The sequence below is a fragment of the Amphibalanus amphitrite genome, unplaced genomic scaffold (genome assembly GCF_019059575.1).
Source record: "Amphibalanus amphitrite isolate SeventyFive unplaced genomic scaffold, NRLGWU_Aamphi_draft 000135F_arrow, whole genome shotgun sequence".
In the NCBI taxonomy this organism is placed as follows: domain Eukaryota; kingdom Metazoa; phylum Arthropoda; class Thecostraca; order Balanomorpha; family Balanidae; genus Amphibalanus; species Amphibalanus amphitrite.
The window spans coordinates 283,586-309,141 of record NW_024881630.1 but is presented as its reverse complement, the minus strand read 5'-3'; the positions used below and the strand labels follow the sequence as shown (position 1 = coordinate 309,141).

At 54.0% G+C, this 25,556-nt stretch overlaps 2 protein-coding genes across 6 annotated transcripts in view; one reads left to right on the top strand and one right to left on the bottom strand.

Annotated features, from left to right (window-relative positions):
* LOC122382221 (serine/arginine repetitive matrix protein 2-like) overlaps positions 1-6,672 on the top strand; it is a 35,259-nt gene extending 28,587 nt beyond the window's left edge. Inside the window, exons 13-14 of one of the 2 annotated variants that reach the window (XM_043367276.1) lie at positions 2,234-5,234; positions 5,936-6,672. In XM_043367276.1, the coding sequence (XP_043223211.1) occupies positions 2,234-5,234; positions 5,936-6,011 (3,077 nt within the window). In that variant the 3' untranslated portion in view covers positions 6,012-6,672. Of the gene's footprint in view, positions 1-2,233; positions 5,235-5,895 lie in introns of both variants that reach the window. The other variant, XM_043367277.1, reaches the window with a different exon arrangement.
* A 160-nt stretch (positions 6,673-6,832) lies between these two features.
* On the bottom strand, positions 6,833-25,530 carry LOC122382219 (coiled-coil domain-containing protein 130 homolog). 4 transcript variants are annotated; one of them, XM_043367272.1, is made up of 7 exons: positions 25,335-25,530; positions 21,247-21,305; positions 13,719-13,915; positions 13,340-13,451; positions 12,786-13,043; positions 11,736-11,874; positions 6,833-7,872 (listed from the first exon to the last, which is right to left on the bottom strand). In XM_043367272.1, exons 2-7 carry the CDS (start codon positions 21,247-21,249, stop codon positions 7,262-7,264), a joined length of 1,320 nt encoding a protein of 439 aa, XP_043223207.1. In that variant the 5' UTR covers positions 21,250-21,305; positions 25,335-25,530; the 3' UTR covers positions 6,833-7,261. The 4 variants fall into 4 exon arrangements, with proteins under 4 accessions (XP_043223207.1, XP_043223209.1, XP_043223208.1 ...); XM_043367274.1 differs by having other exon boundaries at positions 25,497-25,508; XM_043367273.1 differs by lacking the exon at positions 25,335-25,530 and adding an exon at positions 22,308-22,338.
* Between the last annotated feature and the right edge of the window lie 26 nt (positions 25,531-25,556).

Sequence of the window (25,556 nt, the reverse complement as noted above, 5' to 3'; positions counted from 1 at the left end):
CAGTGGTCGCACCGACGGTGCTGCCACCGTCCGGCGGCGGCCGACACTGTAGCAATGGCATGCCGTGCCCGTGTGTCTTGCGTCATGTAGAATTGCGCGCACCCCACACTGTATACGCTTACACAAACGCATACTGCGGTTGTTCGATGTCTGGCAAGTGACAATGGATGCGGGCACGCACATACAACGTGCGCTGCATATTGCATAATGCTCATGTCTGAATCTGGGGGTTCAACTCGATAAACTTGACAATGTCGGGGGTAACGCCAAAAAGGATAAGTCTGATTGCATGGTTGAAAGATATGCTGTAAGCTGTAGTAGGTTCAGTAGTAATATGCCGTGCTTTGTGTTATGCATTGGTACGAAGCAAGACATGCTCGATTATGTTAGACCTTTATCAGCATGACACCGCTGGATATTTCGCTAAGCTCGCACACAATATTACCTGACTCTTGCAAGTTGCATGAGAAGGCCGCCACGATACGCACGATTCAGCCTACACAGTGTGCAGCTACTGTTAGTGTTGTACCTCTATTTAATCCACAATCACAAGACGTGCACCGAACACCATTCTCCCTCCGCATGTGAGCTGCTGCCGGTCAGGCTCTGTGACGTGCCACCGGTCAGTGACGCCGCTCGCGTGCTGTTGCAGTGCGCCGGCGGCGGGTGCGCATCTGGTGTCCCCAGGACAGTCAGTAGCGTTTGTACGTGTCAACTAACCCGCCCGGCTTGACGTGTGTTCCGGCCGCCGGTGTGAGCCGCCCACTTCAGGATCCCGTCCAGCCTGACAGACTAGTCTCTGCCACGTGTCTTTCGGCTTGCTCTCTCTTAGAGCAGTAGGTATTACACAGCCACATAGATGCTCATAGTCCTGTCCTGGCTGGATGAGATTCATACTGAGCTCGGCTGACCGGTGGCCGGAGCGCCGTACCAGTGTGCCGAGTGCCGTGTACTAACCGCCTGTCTGTCCGCCCCTCCCGGCTGCCACTACCGGAACTCCCAGGACACGGCGACCTCTTCTGGAGCGCCTCGTTCGGCGGCCAGTGGTGAGGGAATGGCCGCGGGCATGGCTTCTGCGAGTATCTGACAGGTATTTTGGCTGGTAAATGTTTTTGTTTTTGTAATCATGAAGCGACTTGTTGATTTTTATCCGTTAAATTCACTATAAACCAGGGCTGCGGAGTCGATGGATTTTAGGGTGACTCCGACTCCGACTCCGACTCCGGCTTTAAAAATCGACTCCGACTCCGACTCCAGCTCCGACTCCGACTCCGGACGGTTCTATTAAAATCCATATCGTGCAATACTGAAGCTCATAATGGATATGTTTTATCTTGCCTGAAACGATCCGTTGTGCGTTCCAGGGCTTTGCGTTGCAAATATGCATAAAAACAATATTCAGAATTAACAAGCAGGTTCTGGGGAATTCACCGTCTTCTGCTTCTTTCACTGAAAACGTTCGTCCAAAACAGCGAAGTGGTCATTTTTTCGACAAAATTTAATTTCGAGAGCAGTGTATTGTCAATTCAACAGGTGCAGTGCATGACGTGGAGTCATGTAGCGTTAACTCCGACTCCGGAGTCGGAGTCGGTAAGATTTTGGCGACTCCGACTCCGACTCCGAGCAGAATTGTCGACTCCGACCGACTCCAACTCCGACTCCGACTCTGACTCCGCAGCCCTGCTATAAACTATACTTTTTTGCAATCGTAATTGCATATACTACTAGAAACGATGACTACTTTTTACTTTTTGCGGTGTTTGATTTTACGGCTCTTTATTGATATTTATCAAACATCCTAGCTGTTCCCCACAGGTTGTAGTGAATCCAGTTAAATATAAACTGCGGCACCTTTCGATATTCAGTTATCGATATTGTTCCTTTTCTGGGATGACAGCAGCCGTATGCTCGGAACTCGTAAGACCATTAAACGTAATATTGATTGACCATTCACAAAATTAAGGTTCATTAACCTAACGTAACTTCTAATTAATTTATAAGCCTTCTAGTTTATAAACTGAATTATTTCCGCTGGAAAAGCGAATTTGAGTTCATTCTTGTAAATGTTTACCACAGTTTTCCTTTTTTCTTGAAAGGTGACTTAAGTCAATTTCCATCTGAAGGGTCCTGCTGACTCGAGCACCAGAGGCGCACTGACCGATGCCCCTAGTATCACGGCTACCATTGGCCGCCACCCCTGACCTCTGACCCGCGGTCTGGGGTGCGTCGGCAGATTTCCGGCGGCGCGGCCAGTGTTTCGAGACGGACGACGATCCGGCCAGCTACACGCGCAGCCTGCCGCGGCGCTACACGGCGCGGGCGCCCTCCAAGGACCTGCCCATCATCGATGACGACGAGCCGGCCGAGCAGGCGCGGCCCGGCCCGCAGCCGTTCGTCCGCCCGCAGCAGCAGCAGCAGCAGTCACAGCAGCAGCCGCAGGCGCCGTCACCGTCCCCCATGTCGCCGGAGCCGCAGCTGGCCAGGCCGCGCAAGTTCCTGGCCTATAAGAAGTCGTCGACGGCGGACTCGCCGCTGGGCGGACCGGATCCCGGCTCCAGCGCCGAGCGGGCCGGGTCGGCGCGCGACTTCATCAGTCGTTTCCTGCGCCAGGACCCGGCGCTGAGTCGAGCGGCACCGGCACCGGCGCCTGCCGCGCCGCCGGAGCCGGTCCCCGCGCAGGCGCCGGCCTATCGGGTCTACACGCGCACCTCGAGCCGGGAGTATCCTCCTGCCGAACAGACGGCGGCTGCGGCGGGGGCGGGGGCGTCCGCAGAGCCGCCCAAGGTGGCGTGGCGGCCGCGCAGTCTGCACAGCTCGTTCCGGCCGCCGGGGGAAGCTAACGGGCGGGATGGCGGGCGATCAGCAGCAGGCCAGCAGCAGGAGCCGGCGGCCGGGTCAGCGCGCCGCCGCTCCCTGATCGACGCTCCCTCCGGCGGTAGTGACGACGAGCAGGAGACGCCGCAGCGGCCGGCCGCGCGGCCGCGCACCACAGCCGACGACGTGCGCCGCTCGCTGGGCCGCGCGCTCAGTCTCCGGCTGGGGGACGGCCGCCGTGAGACCGTCGCAGCGCCGCGGGCACGCAGCCAGAGCCGCGGCGGGAGTCGGTCGCCGGAGCGGTCGGTGGGCACGGGCGCCACCCTGGAGCCTCCAAACGGCGAGGACAGCGACCGCACGCCGGTGCCCAGCCCGGAGACTCGCCGGCTGGCCGACCGGTCCTGGCGCACATCTAGGGGCGACGCGGCTCGGCCCGCCAGCGCCGGATACTACGCCGATTCGGGTGAGGACCGGTACTCGCGGCCCCGCGAGCCGTTCAGCCCGCGGTCCGAGTACCGCTCGCAGTACCTCTCCGGCCCACCGGAGGACTACCGCTCCAGCTCGCGGCCCCGCAGTCCACTGGAGGAGTACCGCTCCAGTCCGCGGCCCCGCAGTCCGCGGGAGGATCTGAGACTCAATGTGGACCCGTACGGCCGTGACCGGAGCGGAGAGTACCGCCCCGCCGCCAGCCCGGGGACACTCAGCCCCACGGAGAGTCTGTACACACCCGACACGTACCGCTTCAGCACACCGTTCACACGCAGCTCCGAGCGCAGCGTACAGAACGTGCTCAAAGACATCAGGCAGAAGCGGGAGAGCCTGGTGTCGCCGCCGCCGGTGCCTGAAGCAGAGCCTGAGCTGGAGGCGGAACTGGGTGGAACAGTCGGCTCGCCGACGCCGAACGCTGCGGTAGCCGAGGAGTCGGAAGAGACGTGGCAGGATGCCCAGGGCACGGCGGCGGCTGCCGACCCGCGACCGGCTCCTGATGTTCCTAAGAAGGCAGACAAGCCGTCAGAGCGGAGTGTCTTCGATGAGCTGTCACGGAAAACGGCGAAGCTCCTCAGCCGTGGTAAAGACGAGGAGACGAAAACCGGGGGCGGCGAGAAGCGGCCGGATGTGGATGAAACCAAAGAGAAGAAGTCCTCTCTCACTCAGAAGCTGAGTCGAATACCAAGCCTTATCCGACGAGTCGGAAGTCGCTCAGAGGTGAAGGCGGAGGATGAGAACAGCGCAGACAAGCGACGGGACGGTGCTGCACAGCCCAGTAGCGGGATCGAAAACCAGCCGCCAACACCCATCAACCCGGACCTGCTGCGTGACGCGTTTGAGCGGTACCCAGACTCTGAGAAGGCGCCGCCGGCCAGCCCGCCCGTGGCCCGGCCTGGCTCTCCGCGGCAGTCGCTCGGTGAGCAGGAGGATCGTCACGGCGGAGTGCGCTCGGCCGCCAGCCGACTGCAGCAGACCGAGCCCGAGCCGCGGTCGGACCGACACCGGTCCGCCGGCGCCGCGCCGGCCGTGGTGGTCAACGACGAGCCTCCTGTGCAGAACGGCCCCGTGTCAAACGGCGCCGCCGAGCAGACGCAGAACGGTCGCCCCGAGAACGGCGGCGATCCGGAGCGTCGGTGGCGGCGGCACGGCCGGCGACCCAGCGCCGACACCGACCCGGCCTCGGAGAACACCGACACGTCGGAGCTCAACACCGTCGACGACGAGGAAGACTCGGTCAGCGACAGGATCCTACGGAAAAGCTACTTCTCCCGCTTCAACGACCGGCGCCGGGACCGCTCGGCCAGCCGGGAGATGCTCAGTCTCATCTATGACGAGCCTTCGACGGAGCCGCGCCGCGCCGGCCGCTCAAGCTCGCTTCGCTCGGGTGAGCCGCGGATGCGTTCGCACAGCCGTGACCCGTCCGAGGCGGCGGACAGCGGCGGGTGGATCAGCAGCACGCTGCCGCGCCGCCGAAAACTGGGCAGCGCCGGCTGCGTGCCGCCCGCCGACGAGCCCGACCCCAGCGACTCGCGCGAGGCGCTCTCCTCGAGTAACGTCAGCCTGCGCTCGTCACGCGAGTCGCTGCCGTCCGACTCGGCCGAGCCGCGGCCGTCCCGACTCTCCAGTATCGAGGAGGGCCGCCGCCGACCGGCACTGGACTCGCCCGAGCCGCGCCGGACCGGCCGCGGCGCCGGCGACGCGCCATACTTCCGCCCGTCGGCGGCGACACCGTCGAGCAACGCCGAGTACTACCGTCGTCACACGGCCGCGCTGGGCCCGGCCATCGCCTCCTCGTCTCGGCTGAGCTCGATCGGCGACCAGCTGAAGCGCGACCTCGACTCGGTCACCAGCAACATCGAGAGTCTGAAGGAGGCGCGCAAATCGCGCTCGGCCGGCGCCGCCAGTCAGCCGCAGCTGCGCAGATATTCGAGGCAAGTGTCACCGCCGCCGGCCGCAGACCGGGGCGGCCTCTCCTGGCTGGACTTTCTGGTCGATCCGGGAGCCGCCCTCGGGTTACTTTTCTAATTACATTGTGTCGCTTGCTTACATTGTACCCGTTTCGCTGAATTGTTGTTTTAACGTTAAATAATTCAAGGTTGTTGAGAAGCATGTGATATTTAACATTCTTTTAGTTTCCATTCGATTTTTCCCCGCACCGGTGTCTGCCTGTTGTGTTTAGTCCGTGAAGTGCATGATTATGCAGCTGTTCGAATGTTTGTCGCTACATGCCTGACATACCGAGTTGACATACGCAGTGGTGGTATTAGTAGTTGTGTCTCCCTTCATGTGAGAAAAATGGTTGCTCTGAAGATGCTCTTCATATCAGTTCCCGCTTATGATTTCCCTTTAGGTCTCTTCATAAAACCCACACATTTTAGATTTTTTACACATTCAGAACATTCATTGTCGGTCTGCACGTGTGAATGTGTCCTCTGTCCCGTTCGACCGAAGCTCGTGCCTGCAACACTCGTGTGTAACTTGTCCTCTGTCCAGTTTTAGTGATGCTCGTGCCTGCAGTAGCGTCGGCCGGGTCTCGCCACTGAGCGGCCGCTCCGTCTAACCCGTGCGCTGTGTGTCTGCCTGGCTCCGCAGGGCCGATCTCCGCTGACCGGCGCTGTACTGTGTTGCCCAGATACGGCTCGGGCGGTGGCGGCGTCGGCGGCGGCGGCATCTCATCGTTCAGCTCCTCGTCGTGGCGCCGCCTGTGAGTCCCGCGCTCCTCAGCGCCTGTTGGTCTGGCGACTGAGTCCAGTGCCGCCTGTGAGTCCGGCGCTCCTCAGCGCCTGTTAGTTCGGCGACTGAGTCCGGCGCCCAGCGCCTGCTGTCTGTGAGTCCCGGCGACTGAGTCCAGTGCCGCCTGTGGGTCCGGCGCGGCGCTCGGCGCCTGTGTTCGGTGCAGCCTCCGGGCGCCCGAGCTCGGCGCTCGCCGCCACACGTTCATGTGATACCCTCGGCCAAAGTGGGAGTTGACGCTCAGAATCACACCGATATTGGTGTAGGGTCGCGTGGCCGCGCGGATCCCGCGGCGCGTGGATTCCTGAGCGCGGATCAGACCGTGCCATTTGTCGGCATGGTTCGGGCAGATGTCGGACTGAATCTGGGCACCGGGGCGGTGGGAGTGTCTCTGTGATGTGCGTGGTGCCGGGTACCGACGGAGGACTGGGCGGCCGACAATCACGACGGCTGCGTCTCTGCCCACCGCGCACCGACACATTTTTATACGCGTGTTGATATACCTGTGTGAAATATCGCTATTACCCGTTGTTTTGCAATAAAACTTGTTCTGGTTATGACCAAAGCGGTGTTATGGCGTGTGCTGCTGATGCGAGGTATGACTGATTATGTGAAATAAATTATTTAACATATCAACTGGCGTTTCCTGATTCGCCCTCGTAACAGCGTCTGCGGTCATTAGCAACTGAACGTCCTGAAACAAAACTTCGTGCTTTGTTGATGTGGGAAGTTGATCCAAAACAATAAGGAAACCGATGAATTTTACAAATACATCGATAATGAGATATGCTATGCAGAGAACATATAGGTATGTATTATATCCGCAAGCCAGCTAATAGATTGTCTCATTCAATATCGCAATACTAGCAATCCATACGCCCTCGCACACTCGTCGCAACCTGCACGGCACAACCAATGACAAAATAACGACTACACTATGTAAAACAATTAGCAAACACAACTATATCAACTGTCGATCCACCTAACGAGGCCGCTGCCCCCAGCTCACAGCCAGTTCGTGTTTTCAGCGAATAATTATCGTTTAGCGTCAATGAATAGCGATATACATATGCGTATTCCTCGGGTTGCTCTTGATCAGGTGACGCCTCTAAACGAAAAAGGCGTTCGTTACGCTAGCAAAGACATTCTTATATTCCTGAGCAGTGCCAAAGCAGATGTATCCCGGCTCATCCCATACCGGTAAGATCCGGACAGAGCGGAGGGTTCACTCACTGTCTGTTGAAGAGTACTCCGCCACCAGGCTGATCCGCCCGGCCGGGGTCGTGGTCGAACGATCGTTTGACCGGTTGGCAGCGGTTATCACTGGGGAAATGACTGACCCGGGGCCGTTCAAACGATCTGTGGGCGCCGGGTGGTCACCGGCGGGTCCCGGCAGCGACAGGTTCGCAGCGGGGGTCGGAACGACGGGACTGGGGTCGGTAGAAGGGGTTGAAACAGGGGGGCTGGGGTCGGCGGAGGGGGTCGGATCTACCGAACTGGGACTAGTGACAGATGGGATCGGACCAGCAGGGCCGATGCTGGTGACGGATACGCTGGGGCCGGCGGTCGGTGAGGCGCCGGGGCCGGTGTCTGATGTGTTGGTAGCGGTGGGGAGTCGCTGCTCACCCCTCTCGCTATCCCCAGCAGCGGCGGTCGGTGACGAGCCTGTAGTGCCGCCGCTCCGACCCAGCGCCACCCCGATGGAGGCGGCCGTCCGTCCGCCGCCGGTCCCCGCGGCCCGGCCGGTGCCGAACCCGCCGCTGCGGGGCGCCACAGTGCCCAGGGCCGGCCGGGCGCCGATGGCCGCCCGCTTCCTCTTCCGCCGCTCCTCCAGTCCTGGAAAACAGACACGGAAATAACAGGAGTGAAAAAAACACGGTCAGGGGTACCTAAACATGGCCACCGGCCACCTATGGCACTGGGTTATCTCTAAAACTGAATGGCTGCTTCGATATTCTACCGCAAAAAGAGGTTATAAGTTGTGAGAACAAACAAAGAGCATTCACAAGTCACAACCCATCACTTCCGGGATAGCCGTACAAACATAAGAGAGAAAAAGAAATATTAGGTCTTCGCTTCCTGGTTTTCACCACCCATCCTCCCCTCTGACGAGCACCATTGTCTCCAGATCGTATGGTGTTTAAATACACAGTCTTGGACTTGACATAGTGGCCTTGGACGCTTTCAGCTTCGACGGAAACGTCTGCTATTCGATAGAGACACTGAATGCTACGGATATGCAGAAGTTTTTATGCTTGCATCAAATGAAACAAAAGCTTGGTAATTGGTATACCATTTCGCGCACAACAAAGATAAAGTCTATCTGTTTACGTGGAATGCGAGCAACATTAGGTATAAATAAACGGACATGGTGTTATACTGACTTAGAGAAATATAACAAAGCCCGAACCATTCACACTTGATTTCACAGGGACCGCGTGCAAACTCGATTCGGCAGTGGGTGGAACGTGTCTTCCTGGGTACGCTCAAATGTTGATCAGCAACAAACCATAAGTCCATAGAGGCCAAAACTAAAACAGAGCACCGACGGAGTACTAACTTTAGAATCAAAGCCTTGTTTAGGACAACGCACACCTCTCCAAGTACATTCTCAACTCAGGATACCACATTACAAGTGATGCACAGATGCAACCAGCAGCGTAGGAACAGCTTAACGATCACGAAAACAGCTGTTTCTCGTTTAACATTCCGCTTCCCACAGCTGCCATGCACATTCTATATGAATAAGGTCATCCGATCTCCCGCTGTTTATACATACTCCCACCTCCAAGTGGAAACTGTCCGGTCCCGGCCGGCCGCACCGCGGGCGGTTTATACCGGGCGGGTGCGGCTGGCCCGCTGAAAGCGGTGCCTTCCAGTACCCCTGACGTCACCCTCGGTCGGAGAGATTTGGCCTGTCTGCTGCGCGTCAGAGGCGATCGGACCTCAGACAGCCGGCCATGGGTCAGACTGGGACACCCAGAGACCCGAGTGGCACGCGACGGCTCCGAGCGGCGGACGGATCGCGTCAGTCCGGCGCCGGCCGACGGGGTCGCACCGGGGGGACCCGACAGGGGGCAGCGGGGAGGGGACCCGCAGAGGCAGAGGCGGCCGTGGAGACGGACCGACACACAGCTCACACCGCTAACCGACTGATTCCCCACGGAAAACGAGTCAAGTATCGCCCCTTCCTACCGGCTGTCAGTATCATCACATAGCTCACACCGCTAACCAACTGATTCCCCGCGGAAAACCAGAATCACCCCTTCCTACTAGAGGTGGAAATGACTAACGTTTTCCAAAATATTGACTAATGACTGACTAATGACTAATGACAATTTTGGTTGACTGACTTTTGACTGACTAAATTTTCGTCTCAAAAAGCTTGACTGACTATTGAATGACTAACGCTACTTTTCTTGATTTTGACTAATATTTGACTAAATTTCGCAATTTGCTAGCACTGCGTAAATAAAAATCTGCCGATACGCTAAGAAATATAAACGATGACCAACACCATGTTTTATTTTAATGTTTGTTCCATTCAGCATTTCAGAGCATGTGACCTGTGATGTTTGACCACAATGAACGCAATCAGCAATGAACAAAGCAGTGCAATCAGCAGCTGGGGATGTTGGCCACTGGCGGATCCAGGGGGGGCATTTAGGACCATTGCCCCCCCCCCAAAGCCCGTTTGCCCCCCCCCAAAAAGACCCGAGTTTTAATATTACGCCTATGGCGGCGCATGGAAAGAAAGGGGTCATTTCGGCCATTTGCCCCCCCCCCCCCAAAAAAAAAACGTCGGGCTGGATCCGCCAATGATGTTGGCCATGGTGGGCACTGGGCCAACGACATTCTATGCCTGGCTGAAACGATTACTGTTAAAAGTACAGCCTGTGGCCGTTTACAAGTTACGCATCAAAGCGCTTCTAGACGTCCGATCGACACCGGAAAAAAACACCAATCGATCCCAAATTTTATCCCTAATCATTTTATGGCCAACGCAATGCGAAGCGGGCGCAAGATATGTCGGCCGTTACGACGCCTGGTTCGGGAGATAACAGAGGGAGGGGTAAAATTTACCCCCCCCCCCCAGTCGGGCGCGTTCGGGGGCGACCCCAGTGGAGCGCGGGCTAAGTCACCTCACGAATTACGACAAATTAGTCGACTAATATGTAACAAAATCATTGACTAATGACTGACTAATGACTAACAAATATTTTGGTTGACTGACTTTTGACTGACTAAAAAAGCGCTTGACTAACGTTAGTCGACTAATTTTTGACTAATGACTAATATTCATTTCCACCTCTACTTCCTACCGGCTGTCAGTATCAAATGACAGGGTGAGCATGTGTCAAGTTTAACATTTCACTCTTATCTTCTCAGCTATCCTATGACGGGACGAACCGGCCCGAGGGCCACCAATAATTAATCCAAAGAAATGTGATCCTTCGCGCTCCCTCCCCAGCGAGCTCGCGGTAGTTGTAACCGGATATCGCTCCCGTATCGTATCAACAGGGTGGGATCATTTGAGCGATGAGGTGTAAAGGGATCCAGTGTTCAAACTGAATAGCTATTTGTTAAATTAGTGCTAATTTGAGGAGCATGTCAGAGCATAAGCATAAAATGATAAGTGAAAAAACGAAAACTAGAAAAGTCTCCAGCTATTGCGGTCAATATGAATGGGCATACCACCGTCTTTTAGAATAGCCTCCAGCCATATGAGGATCTGCGAACTACCTGTCTTGCCTGCAGCTGCCTATTTTACTTGCGATTGGTGAAAATACCGGCAGCGAGATACAAAAAATGTCCCACCAGTTGCTGCAGTCAGATGTCCGCCTTATTCGCTGCAGCGTCCGACTTATTCGCCGCGGGGTCTGCCTTGTTCGCTGCAGGCTACGCAGAGTCCGAGGGCCGGTGTCCTCAGCGGGGGGATCTGCGGTCCGTCAGCCGTCTGAGGCTGCCGCCTGACCGGCGCCGGCGGACCGTCTGCGCCCGACCCGGTCCGGTCCGATCTGGGGACCACACGGGGACCACCGCCGACTCGATCCGGACAGGGGGCTGCCGCCGCCACCCGGTCCGAGCGGTTGCCGTGGCGCCAGTCCATGCAGCGCTCAGTTTATACCAGAGAGGAGCCGGCGTCTGCCAAGAGTCGGCCCGAGAGCCAGACGCGCCAGAGTCGCCGCCGGGGCGGGCCCGCCACGTGCCGCGCGCGCGCCGGCCGCCGGCCCTGGACTATTTGAGGGGGGTCAGAGGGGGCCGGAGCGGTGGCGCCGCCGGCACACACTGCCGACCGCCGCCCGGCCGCAGCGCGCGACAAATATTTATAGTCGGTAACACGCCCGGCTCAACGTTGATCCGACGTGACGACGAGCTGTGGAATCAATCCTCTTCTCGGAGGCCTGAACTGCGACCCTAGTGACTCGAACATTCCAGTACGGCGTTGATGGACTCCAGTATCCCACAGTGCGGTCGGCTCAGGGCACATCACCTCCAGTCGGGTACTTTTGGAGCAGCGGGTGCAGTCCAGAACCATGACTTTAAACACATCCTATCTCACAGGCCACAGCACATTGCGCCCCCAGACGACACACTCAATGAGCGGGATGTCCGCCCCAGAAGCCCTATCACCAAACATTCCCCCAGACCCACCCAGGTAGACCCACCCGCTCTTCGCACCCCGGGATTCCACGTACCGACGGGGTCCCGCAGTTTCATCAGGGCGGCCAGCCGGCGGTCCTCGTCCGTCTCAGGACTCAGCACCAGGTCCAGCGAGGCCCTCCGCAGCAGATCGGCGTCCCGGGCAGCTACCGCTGCTGCCGCTTTCTTACCCGCCTGCGAAGCAAGCGTTCATTGGACATCAGCACAAGGCGGATGGCGCAAACAGACGCCACAGCTGGTGACGCAAATTATACATATAATGGGAATAGCACAATAACATGGTACTATCATAAGGACAAACAAAAGGTAAAAACAAAAGGAACGTACAAAACAAGAGGAGTGTACAGAAAAGCCAGTGACAAGAAATAGTGCGAGGTCGTAGAGTAGCAGGTGGCGAGTGTGCTGTGTGCCAATGCTTGCCATACGTGAGCCAGCCAGCGCGTGTGCTGATCGCTGTGAGGATCTCTAAAACAACAGCGTAAACAAAAACAAACATCGAACAGAAGCAGTAACTAAGCAGCCGCAGTCAAAATAAGATGGGATGGTTCCTAGCCCACATGAGGCCGCTTAAAACGGTGGAAATGTCTCCACATGGATCCCATCGTCACGAGGTCGGCTGATACCGGTTAGCCCAGCCACCCCGTTCTAAATCGTCGCTCTCTTCACGTACTGTTCGTTATCACTTCATGGGCAGCGGAGGGAGGGGGAGGAGGAGACGTCATGGGGTAATTAAAGGACACACCACCCGTCACCGACGGAATTTTACGTCTGGCACAGATACTGGCTCCAACTGGATCTAACAGACGCCGCCTAACTGGCGGAACTTACAACCGGACTGCACTGATGGCGGCAGTAGTGCTTACAGTATAGCCGAGACTAGAGCGGCGCGCCGCGGCGGACCCGCCAGGACCGATCTCGGACATCGAACAGCGCCAGCCGCCCGTCGGCGCACGCAGAGCATGTAAACGGTGGCGCATAGCATGATGAAACACTGTATAGCGGCGCTCACTGTCGCACAAAACCCACGAGCTTCCTTCCTCTCCTCCACACACATAACCAGAGTGCTGTAATAACAGCTCCCTCACCCTGAACTTGTCGCGGAGCCGTTTGTTGGCCGCGAAGTCGTCCCACATGCGGTCCTGGATGCGCTCCACGTGTTCCAGCACCGGCGCGGCGTCTCGCAGTTTGCCGACGTCGTCCGAGCCGTGCTCCAGCTTGTACATGGCGTCGGTGGCGAGCTTCTGGATCTTGGCGCGCTCGTCGGGAACGACAGTGCCGTTCTCGCCAGGATCGAAGCGCCGCTCCTGGCGCCGAGCGCCCGCGACCACCTCATAGTCCAAGTTCTGTTCATGAAGGGCGAACAGGCCGGGAGGGAGGGTCACAGAAATGACATTTGTGAGAAAAGTAACCAGTATTACCGATTAACTCTTAGGAGCAAACGGCAGACGGTTAGCGTGTTCATTTGTATTGTAATAATGGAAAACTGTTACGATCTACAAGGCATCTCTCAGGTTATCTGACCAGCAGATATGCCATGTTTTACGAGATGACTTGAGCGTTGCCAATGTCCCCCAAATAAGACAATAAGAAACGCAGCAGCACTCACGCCACAGCCTTTAGAACGCAGCGCTCAGCTTACCGCCGGGTCCGTCTTGATGATAAAGTAGTTGTCGCACAGGTGGCATTTCATACGAAACTGGTACACGGGCGTGGTATAGTACATGCCCACCTTGGACTTCTCCGCGTTGTACCTGAATTTTGAAAGGGACAAAACAGTCAGTTAGCAACTCAGATTACGATCATCAACGATATTAAAACGTGCGCCCAGCTAAGATAAGAATAAAACATTAGGTAGGTCGTTGACTTGTTATCAATGCCAGTGAGCTCTGAATCAACAGACGCATCCAAACTTAGGATGGTTTTACAAGCTTGCTTCTGGAAATGACATTGAAGGTGCAATCAAGAAAGACCTTCCAACTTCGAACGCTAAAAATACGTAAGAAGGAGTGCCGACTGACCTGACGCCCATGCCGATGTGGTTGCCGCAGCCGTCACACCAGATGTTGTAGGGCATCTCGAACCGGATGACCAGGATGCCCAGGTGGATCTTTTTGGCACGCTCGCGCAGCGCGTGCGTGCCCTGGAACTTGTTGAGCCCTCCCTTGGACGGGTCATAGTCGGGCGGGTAGTACTTGTTGACTCCCTTGCGTTCACCCTGGAAGAAAGAACACGCACACACGTCAGATACGGTAGTAATACTGTACTGCAGAAGCTGGGAACAATCGAAACCTGATGCGAAACCGATTCCACACACGGGAGAGACGTTGATCGGGGTACAGTCCCCTTAGAAACGGCTTTGCAGATTCTGCTCTGCGTCAATAACTCACCATCGCACACAATACTGATCATCAGCAAGATACTAATGCGCCAGACCCAGTCTACTATATCAAAATCACAACACGCCTTGTCAAAACACAAAACTTACGGCAATGCAGATCTAAATTTCATACAATCTTCCAGTGCAAATTTGTTAGGGTCGTGGGCAGATTTCAAGCACACATTCCGAGCGCTCTTCACTCTTCAGTATATGGGTCACGTTTCTGGGTCGTGAGCCACTTCCCGTCTCCAGTGGACAAATGGGCGCTCGGTGCGTACTTTCTGGGCGCTGCTTGACTAAAGCAGAACAGCGCAGGGTGTAGCATACATTAACCATATAGCCGTACTCTTAGAGGGAGGGCGGGGGGGGGGGGGTTGTCCACTTATCCCCCCCCCCATTAGGTACTGCTAGTCGCCGAATCCTCGCACGTCCGTGGCTGGCGGGCGAGTACTTATAATAGTGAGCACCACTCGAGTGAACTCGTATCAAACGCCGTGGCTCTATCAGACAGCTGTTGAATCGACCCTCAACCCGCGCCGACAGCTCACCCCCAGAAACTCCGTTGGGGATGCCGCAGCTACGAGATGGCTCAAATTGATTTCCTATAGCAAGAAAGAATGCCATAAGCAACAAATGCAATGCATCATGAGCTGGTTGACAGACATTATCAGACAGCGATGATGTCAGATGTTAATAGTTAGATTCCTTTCTGACGCCCACCACCCCTGTTCATGCTCACGACAAGTGGCGCTCGTCTTTAAGAAAAAAAGCAAGGTAATTGTGATAATGATCCAGCCTCCTGCCGTCCTGGCTGTCTATGACATCATCCACAAAAGGAAGAGTGGATAAACACAAAAATAAACATTTATGGCGAGGAAGAGAACTCGAGACAACGTGAACTGGACACAAAACATGAATTCCAAGCATTGAGCAGCCTTCTACCAGACATATTTGGATGAACGATTTAAACATTTGTCTAACGTCTCAGCTTTTCAATCAACCGGCAACTTCTATCGAATCCATGCTTTTCCTTTTAGCACGGAGACACGGAGAGTCCCAATGGTCCCTAATGTATGCAGCTTGACACCTTATGGAAAATACCCGACGCCTTATGGAAAAGCACTAGAATGATCTGTCGCCAGATTGCGCATCTGATCACATCTCGGCTCGCTGCCTAAGCACCAGGATAGTGCAATAAATGTCGGGACCGCGACGTTTGACCCAGCCCAGGACGGTGCCGACGTTTACATTACTGGCCCGGCGCGGCGCGATCTGGATCTCGTTTGCAAGACATGGTGGGGCGCACGGGTTCGGTGCCGAGGAGCTGAGAAATATACATCTCTGCCTCAGACGGGTGGCTCCGGACGGCGGTCAAAGACCCTCGCGGCTGCGGAGACGAGAGGTTCGCGGCCGCTGCTAAGGGACGGGAGAAGGGGGGGGAGGGGTGGCGAAGGAAGTTACCTTTGGGCATGACGGTAGTCACCCTCTGAATGACACTGACGACTTCCCCATGCCAGCGGAAACTATCCAGTGAATCAGGACCCGTGAGTCGTGACCGTGCCCGATCGAGTCCACGTCTGGTGACGTCACCTAAAAATTAACAACCGTACCTGCACAGTAGAGATGTCAATCGGATACCAACTTTTTGGTATACCGATACCAAACCGATACCAACTCGGTATTTGGTATTTCAATCGTTATGTGCTTGGTATTTTGTTGGTATCATGAACCCTCGCTAATGTTTAAGAGGCTAAGAAATCGGTAAAAAGTTGGTATTTTCCTCATGTTCCCAAGTTGGTTTGGTTTCGGTATTTCTCAACGGATTTGGTTGGTATTTGGTTTGGTATCGGTATTCCGATTTTCCGTAATTGACATCATTACTGCACAGTGCACAGATAAGATGCAGCAACTCGGCAGAAATCCCTGACAAAGTGTGCTAGACCAATACCAAGCTCGTTGAAAGAGATATGGAATTTGAGGTGCAAGCAGCGACTGATGGGCGAATAGGCCGCAAGCAGATCACCAAGCTATATGCTTTCACGCTGAACCATAGAACACGTATCTGGATAATGTTTATTGTTTATTTCCTTACATGTGTATGCATTCATCACAACACTGAAACACACAGTCATTTCGCTGAAAACATGATGATTGCACTTCATAAGCCATTCGCTACCTCCTCTCTACACATACATACACATGCACAATAAAACATAGCTCAAATGCCCTGTACCCACACGGTTAAGATACTTCACACATGGAACGATATGACCTCGGCTCAAACGATACGTTGTTCAATAAATCTGGATGAAAAGAGCGCACATAATACCGCTCAGTCCTTGCTGAGACACGTGCCCCTCTCTCCAGTTGAAAGCCGCGCTCTCGACTGCGCCGCTGCTGCGGCCCCTGCGAGCTCCCGCTGCGTCGCCCTCCTTTGGAACCGTTCGACCCGTCGCTCGGTCTCCGCGGATCGTCCGTAGTCGCTGACGAGGCGCCCTGCACCCTCTCTGGTCCGTGGACCCGCCGCCGATAGTGGCGGTGACGAGATGGCCTCTTCCTTAGCCCACCCGCTGTGGCTGCTGCTGGTGGTGACGAGTCTGTCGCCTTCTCTTCCCTCGCCCACCGGCCGCTGCCGCTGCTGGTGATGGTGCTGCTGGTATTGCCGCTGTTGGTGGTGGTGATGTAACCCCGACTCAGCCGCCGCTCATTCCGACTCACTGGACGCCACCGTCGGCAGCCGGTCAGGGATGGCGGCGGTCCGCAGCGGCGCCGGCACCCAGTCTCCGCCGGCACCGCTCTCGGCCAGCAGCGGGGACCGCTCCGAGGGGCCCTGGCTGGGCGCCGACGCGCCGGCGTTGGCCAGCTGCCGCCACCGCACCAGACACTGGATGGCCACCGGCACGGCCATCAGCAGCGTGATGACGCTCAGCGCCGTCACCGTCATCGGGAAGCCGAACGCGTCATCGGAGAGGCCGGCCGCCAGCGGGCCGATCGTGTTGCCGATCGAGAAGGCGCTGCACCAGATGGCCGACACGAACGCCTGCGTGCCCATGCCCTCGGAGAGGCCGACGGCCGTGCCCGAGCGCAGGATGTTGCCGAACGTCGGGATGAAGGCGCCGCCCAGGAACAGCTCGCGCATCGTCATGCCGACGGCGACCAGCGAGCGGCTGGGCTCCAGGCCGAGGCCCGGCGCCGGCGGGATGATGGCCAGCCCAACGGCGGCCAGCACCAGGCACAGCGACATCTGAACGTAGTTGTTGGGCAGGTCGTCACACAGCTTGCCCCAGACGGGTCCGACCACGGCGTAGGTGCCACTGGCCAGCAGGAAGAACAGGCCCAGGTGGGCGGGCGACAGGCCGAGTGTGGTGGTGACGTAGGGCGCCAGGCCCGGGTCCAGCGCCGTCCAGGCCACGGCCACCAGCAGCAGCACGACCACGTTGAGCCAGGCCTCTGCCGAGCGGACCATGCGGCGCGACATGCGGCGCACCTCGACCCGCTGCGGATCGCCGCCGATCCACGGCAGCGTCACGCAACTGATGGCCGTCGCCGCCACGATCACACCTCCTAAGACGTAGAAGGGCAGGCCGTATCCGCCGACCGTGTAGAGGCCGCCGCCGATGGCCGGCCCGGCCGCGATCCCCACGGCGCACACCGTCTCCGACGTGCCCACCAGCAGGTTGATGTTCTCCGGAAACTGGTTGGCCACGATCGTGTAGGCGGCCGTGACGAACGCGGCCGTGCCCAGCGCCTCCACCACACGCACCACGTAACACGTGACGATGAACGCGTCGGCGTCCGGGATAAAGTCGAGCAGGCCGAACACGACTGTCGACACGCCCGTCACGGCCAGGCCCGTGTGGAACACGCGCGACGCGCCCATCACGGGGATCAGCTTGGAGAGCATCGGCGCGAACGCGAACTGGGTGAAGGCGTAGACGGCGAACACGCCGCCGACCAGCGACTGCGAGACGCCGCGCTTCTCGGCCTCGGACGGGAAGAACGGCACCAGGATGCCGGCGATGCAGCCGAAGAACAGGTTGCCGGCCACCACACTGCAGATGATCTTCTTCTCGCGGAACGAGAAGCGCACATACTTGCGTTTGTTTTTGATGTTGGCGAACTGCGGTATGGTAGAGCTGGGCAGTGAGTTGCGGTGCACACGCCGGGTGTGGGGCCGGTGCGGCCGCCCCATCGGGCCCGGGTGGCTCAGGCTGCGCGCCCGCTTGACGTTCGGCTGCTCCTCTGTGGACGCCATCACTGCGCTCCGAGCGGCGACGCGGACGGCACGCGACTGCGACCGGCCGGCAAAGCGCCGCGGCCCCGCGGCCGGCCGGCTGCCCACCCGCGACAGCCCCCAGCCGGCTCCAACCGGCGGCCGCCCCAGGGCCCCGGCCGCGCTCCCGTCCTGCTGTGTCACCCCGCCACCCCTACCGGAGAGGCTGGGCAGCGGGAGAGAACCGGTTCCAATTGTATTTTTGGACATGAGCGAATGTGCTGCGGAGCTCGCGGCAAATTTTCATTATGCTTTTTTTGGCACACATACATGGATACGTAGGTTGCTATTACAGTCCCGTCTCTTCCGTATTTCTCTCGGCAATGACATGACAATACCGAAGCACGCAAAGAATTTCGATGAGATCGGTACTTCCTACGCATACGTATTCTCAACCTTAATTCAGATTATTACGTCAGTTTCTGGTTATCGACCCGCCAAACCACCGGTGCTGGGTGCAGAGCGTCTAGCCCATAATCAGCGGAAGGACGCATGCATTTATGCATTATTCAAAGGCTGCATTAGGCAAGCATTAGGTACCTGCACAATGCACATGGGTTGTATAAGCATCGGTGAGATCCACTGGCGCAATAGAATCCGTTTGATGAGACAAGGTTCGGTCGAAAAAATCTAATCGCTTCCCCGGGAGATACATTCCGAACCGCATCCAATATGTTATCTATGAACATGAATCGCGTCGCGTCCGATCGCTCTTAATTTGTTCTTTGTTCCGAAATGTTTTTTTTCCGTGTCTGACGGCAACTGATCGGTAGGTTCAATCGACAGCTGGTATTGATGAGAGCGCAAGGGGTCGGAACATCAATGGCACAGGGCTGGTAACCTATCTCGATGTCTCTACTTCCTTTGTGTGAGAAAATTAAGCGTTGCTGATGATAGCATCACGCATTATTCAGCTCCACCAACACCAGTTAAGTGTGCCGATACCGGGGATCGGGGCATAAATATAAAAAATCGCAAAATTCTACAATGCCTCCATTAGTGGGATGGGCATTACTGAAGCGATAGTTCGCCGGAGCCTCCCTTTCACCTGGTCGCCTGATCCCCGAATAGGTCCCAAGTGTCGATCCAGAGCCCTGGGCCATGCTGTGACGGGATCTGCCAGACACCATCGCACCGAGGATTGATAAGTCGTGAGTAGCGAGTCTCAGACGGCTAATCGATAAGGAGACAGCATTGCGGGATAACATCATCGCGCTGTCCTGACGCAATGTTGACAAACTGGCCAGCGATAGCACGCGGCGGCAACGTGTCTCAATCACCCTGGCGGCGATTTCACTGACATCTAGCGACCATCATTAGAAGCTAGAAGCTTTGCCACCCGGGGGGCGACAGGAATCTGGAATCGGAATCTGCCGCCAGGTTTGGGCAGATTGGAGGCCGGATACCTCAGTCCGTGCCTCAGTTAATGACAAATGCGTGGAAGGCAGCAGGACCCATGCCTCAAGCATTTCTATTTCCAATATGTTTCGGAGAACAACAATATGAAAGAGCCCTTCAGTAGCTTGCCATTTCCTTGTGAATCTTTCCTTATGAAATATCCAAAAGGTTACATGAATGGATAGCTTTGATTTAACGAGTCGTAGTCGATCACATAATTGTGGACCGTTCCGTGCTTCTATCCTCAGGATACTGAAATCCTTCTCCTCCACGCCGCAACCCCCCTCCGGGCTGGACAGGCAACTTTATCTCATGCGGGCTGCTCCCTTGGAGCGGCACCGCTGCTCCCGAGAGAGCGCACCCCGTAGCCGGGTGCAGTGAGTGCCTTGGGGCTGGGTGGCCTGTCCTCTGGACGGGCTCAGTCCCGGCGACTCACCAGGGAGCCTGCCCAGACCAATGTCTCCCCCTATATCCTATCATCCTCCCGGCTCTGAAATGGTCTCATTGGACCGAAAGGGCCTAACCCAACAAAACAAACATAATTGCTTGTCCACTATTCATACATCTGATCAATCTAACCGGCAAGTAAAGGGTGCAGAAACGAAGATACACGGGCCCTTGTTGGCGGACAGCATTTGCTTTACAAAAGGGCAGCCGAGGGGACAAAATCGCAGACATCTACCAACAACATTGAAGGCGTAGCAGAACTGATCTCAGATTGTATACGCATTTCATGACTGAACGGTTGCATTTGATTACAAACTGTACATAGCGCGACATACGTTACACAGAGCCAGCTACCAGTAATGTACTGTTACATATCGTCTCGGGCGTGCCCACCACGCACATTGGGGTTCTGAGACTGAGTTTCCCGGTTCGGCCATCGAATTAGTTCTTTCTCAGCAATTTAAGCACAATGCTGTGAGCGGACGGATTGACGAGCCCAGAGCCTGCGCTAATAAAACCTTGGCCATAGCCGCTCTGCCGTGCAAAGGCAAAAAACTATTATGTCGTGTCAGAGGCCATTACCTCAGGTCAGAGGTCACCCGAACATAATGGGTTTTGCCTTTATACGGCAGCGCTGCCATTCGATCGGGATATTAAGTTGCCTCTACCACTCCAGAGTTCGGCTGGATACAGCTACTCCCACTAACTGCAGATCGCCCGACTCAAATATCCAGTGCCCAAGTGACGGGAAACCGAAATCTTACCACCGAGAACCAGGTCCAGACAATCCACCAACTGAGCCACAGAAGCACAGCACAACGTAGTCGGGTTCACCGCTCAAAGGAATTCAGCATACCACTTTACTATACAAGAATCACCTATTCGATTGACCCAGAGAAGCTTGCGCAACTGTCGAACACTGCTTCAGCACAAAAGCCAAGGGTGCTTGAAATTTTGAAATACATATCAATCTTTACAACTTGAATAGTTGTAAACACTGGTGGTACCATCCACCACAAAGGGGCCATGCCAAATAGCACTCTGCACTCACCATTGTTCAGCCAGGAGCTGCGTGGACGAAATGCGACTGGCCAACCTCACAAGGCACACCTGCAAAGTATGGACCATCGTCACCGGTAAAAACGATCGTTCATGTGAAATACACCTACAAATGCACCTAAAAAAATGTTGAAGTGAAACACACCTATGCTTTGAGTGTTTACAAGACAAAAACAGAGGTTTTGTGCAACTACAAATATGAGTGACTAAAATCGCACATTATCGATGCATCACTGGCTGGTTAGCACTGCAGCAGTGCAGCTAGCCAATTAGCCATTGATTATGGAATGGATGGCTTTTACACTGATGTGAGGCTTCTCTTGTATAATCTTCTCAGCTAAGAGTGCCAAGCATTATGAGCTTTGTGCTTTGTGGATTATAATTTCGAGGGAGCGCAAAGTGTGATGGGTATTTTCAATATTAAAAATCTCAGTGCAAAAAATCTGGCATGAGCGGCCCAGCTTGGACTGTAACACCTTTAAGGGAGTTATATCTCACTGCAACCGCTGGGCTGATTGCACTGCACACTTTGTTATTGAGTAGCCCTATCTCTCCTACCCTACAATTGACTACTCTTGAAGCACATTGGTAGTCCTGTCACACATGCCACGTAAAGAGTCAAGGGTGTTCAAGCAGTCCTGGAGCAGTGCTTTTGAGAAGCTTATATCTCACGCATCTGTCAGTTATCCTCCGAGATTTACGAGTCAAATGTAGTTCAGCAATTGAAGATAGCAAAGGTTTCTCTTCTTGCGCCAAACTTTCTTAAATGATCTGTTTGCACTGAAATTTATTGTCCACTCATGCACCATACTTTTGGCGCACTGAGTTGCGCTGGACTCTGCTCTGAAATTTCAGCTCAATCCGCCCTTTTACACCGGACATGTCAACAGTAGTATAACATGGGTTACTTTACTCCCACCAGTCTGGACCTTAACAATATCAATACAGTGAACTTTGAGTTGTCTCCTTGTTTGCAAAAAAGCAGGTGTGATGCCTGAAAGGCCATCTTTGATGCCTGCTTCACGACCACCTAGTACCTACCTACCCATTTACATTTAGGTATTTTGAGGTAGGTAGTGCCAGGGGGGTTCGCTCCCGTGCCTTCAGCATTACGAAAAATGGAAACAACCCGTGAGCAGCATCAGCCGCTCACGTATATGTTCAAGGAAAACAACATGTAATGGACTGCTGACGACGGCCCTCTCCACCAATCAGCGCTCGGCATCTCGAGCGCTGATTGGCTGGTAGCAAACGCGTCATATGTGGGTCTCATTTTTTTGCGATCAGTGAACGCGTTATTTAATACACAGTGGCCTATGGGGAATGGCACGCGGAACTGAAGGTCAGTGTTATATTGCTTCGTACATGCGAATGGGGGTATTTGAGTGGCATTTGACACCATTTTCGCAATCTACAGTGAATTTCTGATCGACTCATGTATATATTTTTATGAATTTTATAGTATTAGTGCTACATAGTCGGTGTTTTATGTTGGTGTTGTTTCTCTCGACCTTTGTCTTGGACTTTTATCATATCTTTTCTCGAAAATGCTTGCCATAACCAAGTCTAAACTTTATCTGTATAAGAGATAATTTGTGTTGAATATGAGGAGAAAGTAGTTATGACCATTCTGCCCATCAAACTGCCAGAAGGTGTTCTTGTAAGGTGATTGAAACTTCAGTACGGGTTGCAGATGTGGGTTTGACATTAGCATTGTTGTTGTAACCCCACTTGCTCTAATAAAATGGAAACATGGGGTTATGTACCCACTATTGCACAGCCTGGTATCAAGCTGGTTGATATGTGGAGGATATAATGAAAGCATAAAAACTTTTCTGAAGTGAATAGGAGTGTTGCATCTTGTGACTTTGTCAAGTCATTTTAAATCAAATGATTGTGATTGTAACTTTTACTTCAATTAATTATTGTTGCTAGTTTTGACCTTTTTAATCATCAAGTTTTATGTGTACCAATTTCATATGCTTGTGTAATGTCTGTGCGGCTTTGTGCAGTGTGCGTGTCTGGAAACAAACCAATTTATTTTGTACCTTTTTGTACTTCAACAAATGTATGTCAAAAGACATAAATGTCATGTCTATTATCATTGACACTACTACAGCTAACTTTGCCAATATTCCTATCTTTCAGAGGCATTCAATTCAATCTGCTTTCCAGTGCAGTACCTAGGAGGCTGCAACTGAAACTCGCACAAAGGCAATCAAGTGTCACTTCATCAGCCTACAGTAACAGCCCATCTGTAATCAAGATATGGATGAAGTGGCATAGAAGAACAACCAATTCAAACAAGAAAAGATTGTATTTTGTTTTGGATTTTTTTTAAGCATAACAGAACACTACACTTGCTGCTTTTTATGTTTGCCCTGTGTGCAGTTTTGAATAATTTAGCTATGAAATGCTTTTGCCCACTATTCACTTTAGATAACCTTCCTTTGTAATGCATTTTGAGCTTACATGCATGATGTAGGCATATCTCCCTTGGCTTCATAAAACTACTTGCAAGCTTTTGTTATGGACATTGGTGCTAATATGATGCTTCAAATGTGTCCAGTAGTTGGTGAAGGGAGAAGAGAAGTAGGACAGCTGATAGCTATTACCAAAAATATGCGCTTGTCTGCACTTCGGGCTGTTCCATCATATGCAACCTCTTTTTACCTCCTTGAGTTAAAAACACCTCATCTTTTGTTTCTTTCCTGTGTGCCAATTGTTTCCGTGGTGCTATAAATGTCAAGTTTGAAGTTGGTATCTAAGTGAACAGAATGTACATTATTTCAGTCTGTCTTGAATCATTCGTCTTGAATTATATCCCTAACTGACATCCTGTTATTTGTCCTGCAATGTATGTGCCTACTGCCTGTGTCCGCCCTTACCTCCGGCTTTAGCCTCAAACCAGCCCTGCTGAGCTCTGTCGCCGGCGCGGTGTGTCGCAACGTGCTGTTTCTCCACTTCAGCCGACAGCTGCTAGGAATCGTCCTGTGCCATGCGCCATGCGACACAGCAATTGTAAGCTTCAGGACTGACTGGCACATTCGAACTGATTGGCTCCGCGTATGTGCATCCGGCCGGGTGCTAGTCGATATCAGGGACGTGGGTCGGACTGTTGTGGCGGCGTGCACTGTGGTGGTTGAAGTTGTTGTATTTCTGCCAGTGAAAAGCATTAATACATAACCGTGGCCGCAGGGCGCAGCCCAATGTTATTGTGAATTTCAGAGGGAGTGGCAAGTCAGGAGGGCCCCATGTGGGTATGGATCCAGTGTCCAGTGGGATTGGCTAAGATTTCCGGCGATTGATAAACGCTTCTATGAAAGTAAACCTATTGAGTTATGAGGGGAGGTCACGTGACGGACCTGACCTTACTAAACTCTTAGTCTTGTGAAAACACGACACATACGAACGATAAGAAACCGACAGCTCTTCTTTCTGCCAAGTGTCATCTTTGTGTGAAGGATTTCTTGGCACTGAGTGTTCAGAAATTGCATTGTTTTTGGACTGTGCAGAGGCTCACGAGCGACAATATAGGTCAACAACCTGACGTACCTTAAATATGCGACCTGTACCAGAAGATCCAGCTTGATCAAAAGATTGGACGAGTCAAATTTCAGCTCTTTAGCTTAAAAGAATTTTGAGCTATCTTAAAAACCGTCAGTGTGGCACCATATCGCCTCCCCGCGCGGTCGGAAGGTAAAAGTTCGCCGGCTCTAACTAAACAAATACGCGTCGCATCGCAAATTCATTGACGGCGTTCGAAGCGTCGTTCAATTTACTTTCGAAACATATCCTATCATTAACATTTAACTGCCTAGCGCAATCTCCAACAAGCAAAAGTTCCGTGCACTCATCCTCATACAGTGTTAGCGGCCGCCGGCCGCCGGCCGCTGACCCACATTCGCGTCATCAGGGAATGCTGCAACTAATTTATTGTTTCCAACTTTTTTCCCGGAGCGTTCTACCTGGTTTATATAGCCTTGGGTAGTGCCTAGGGACGCGCCAAGAACCCTATGTAAACACAGAACAGACTTGATACTACGTGGATCTGGAAAATAACAAAACGAATGAACATACCCTTATAATTAGTGGCGCGAGAAATAGTTGGTTTATGGTTATGGTATATTTATAAACGTTTACGCGTTTACATTGTGTTTACGCTTTCAAGTAAGTTGTCAATCTCTATTATAATTAGTGGCGCGAGAAATAGTTGGTTATGGTATATTTATAAACGTTTACGCGTTTACGTTGTGTTTACGCTTTCAAGTAAGTTGTCAATCTCTATAGGGTTATTTCTAT

Coding starts and splice junctions, on each gene's coding strand:
- LOC122382219 (XM_043367272.1), bottom strand. Junction 11,875..12,785: donor GGCTCCGCGACAAGTTCAGG/GTGAGGGAGCTG, acceptor CTTGCTTCGCAG/GCGGGTAAGAAAGCGGCAGC. Junction 7,873..11,735: donor GAAACTGCGGGACCCCGTCG/GTACGTGGAATC, acceptor TCTGTTTTCCAG/GACTGGAGGAGCGGCGGAAG.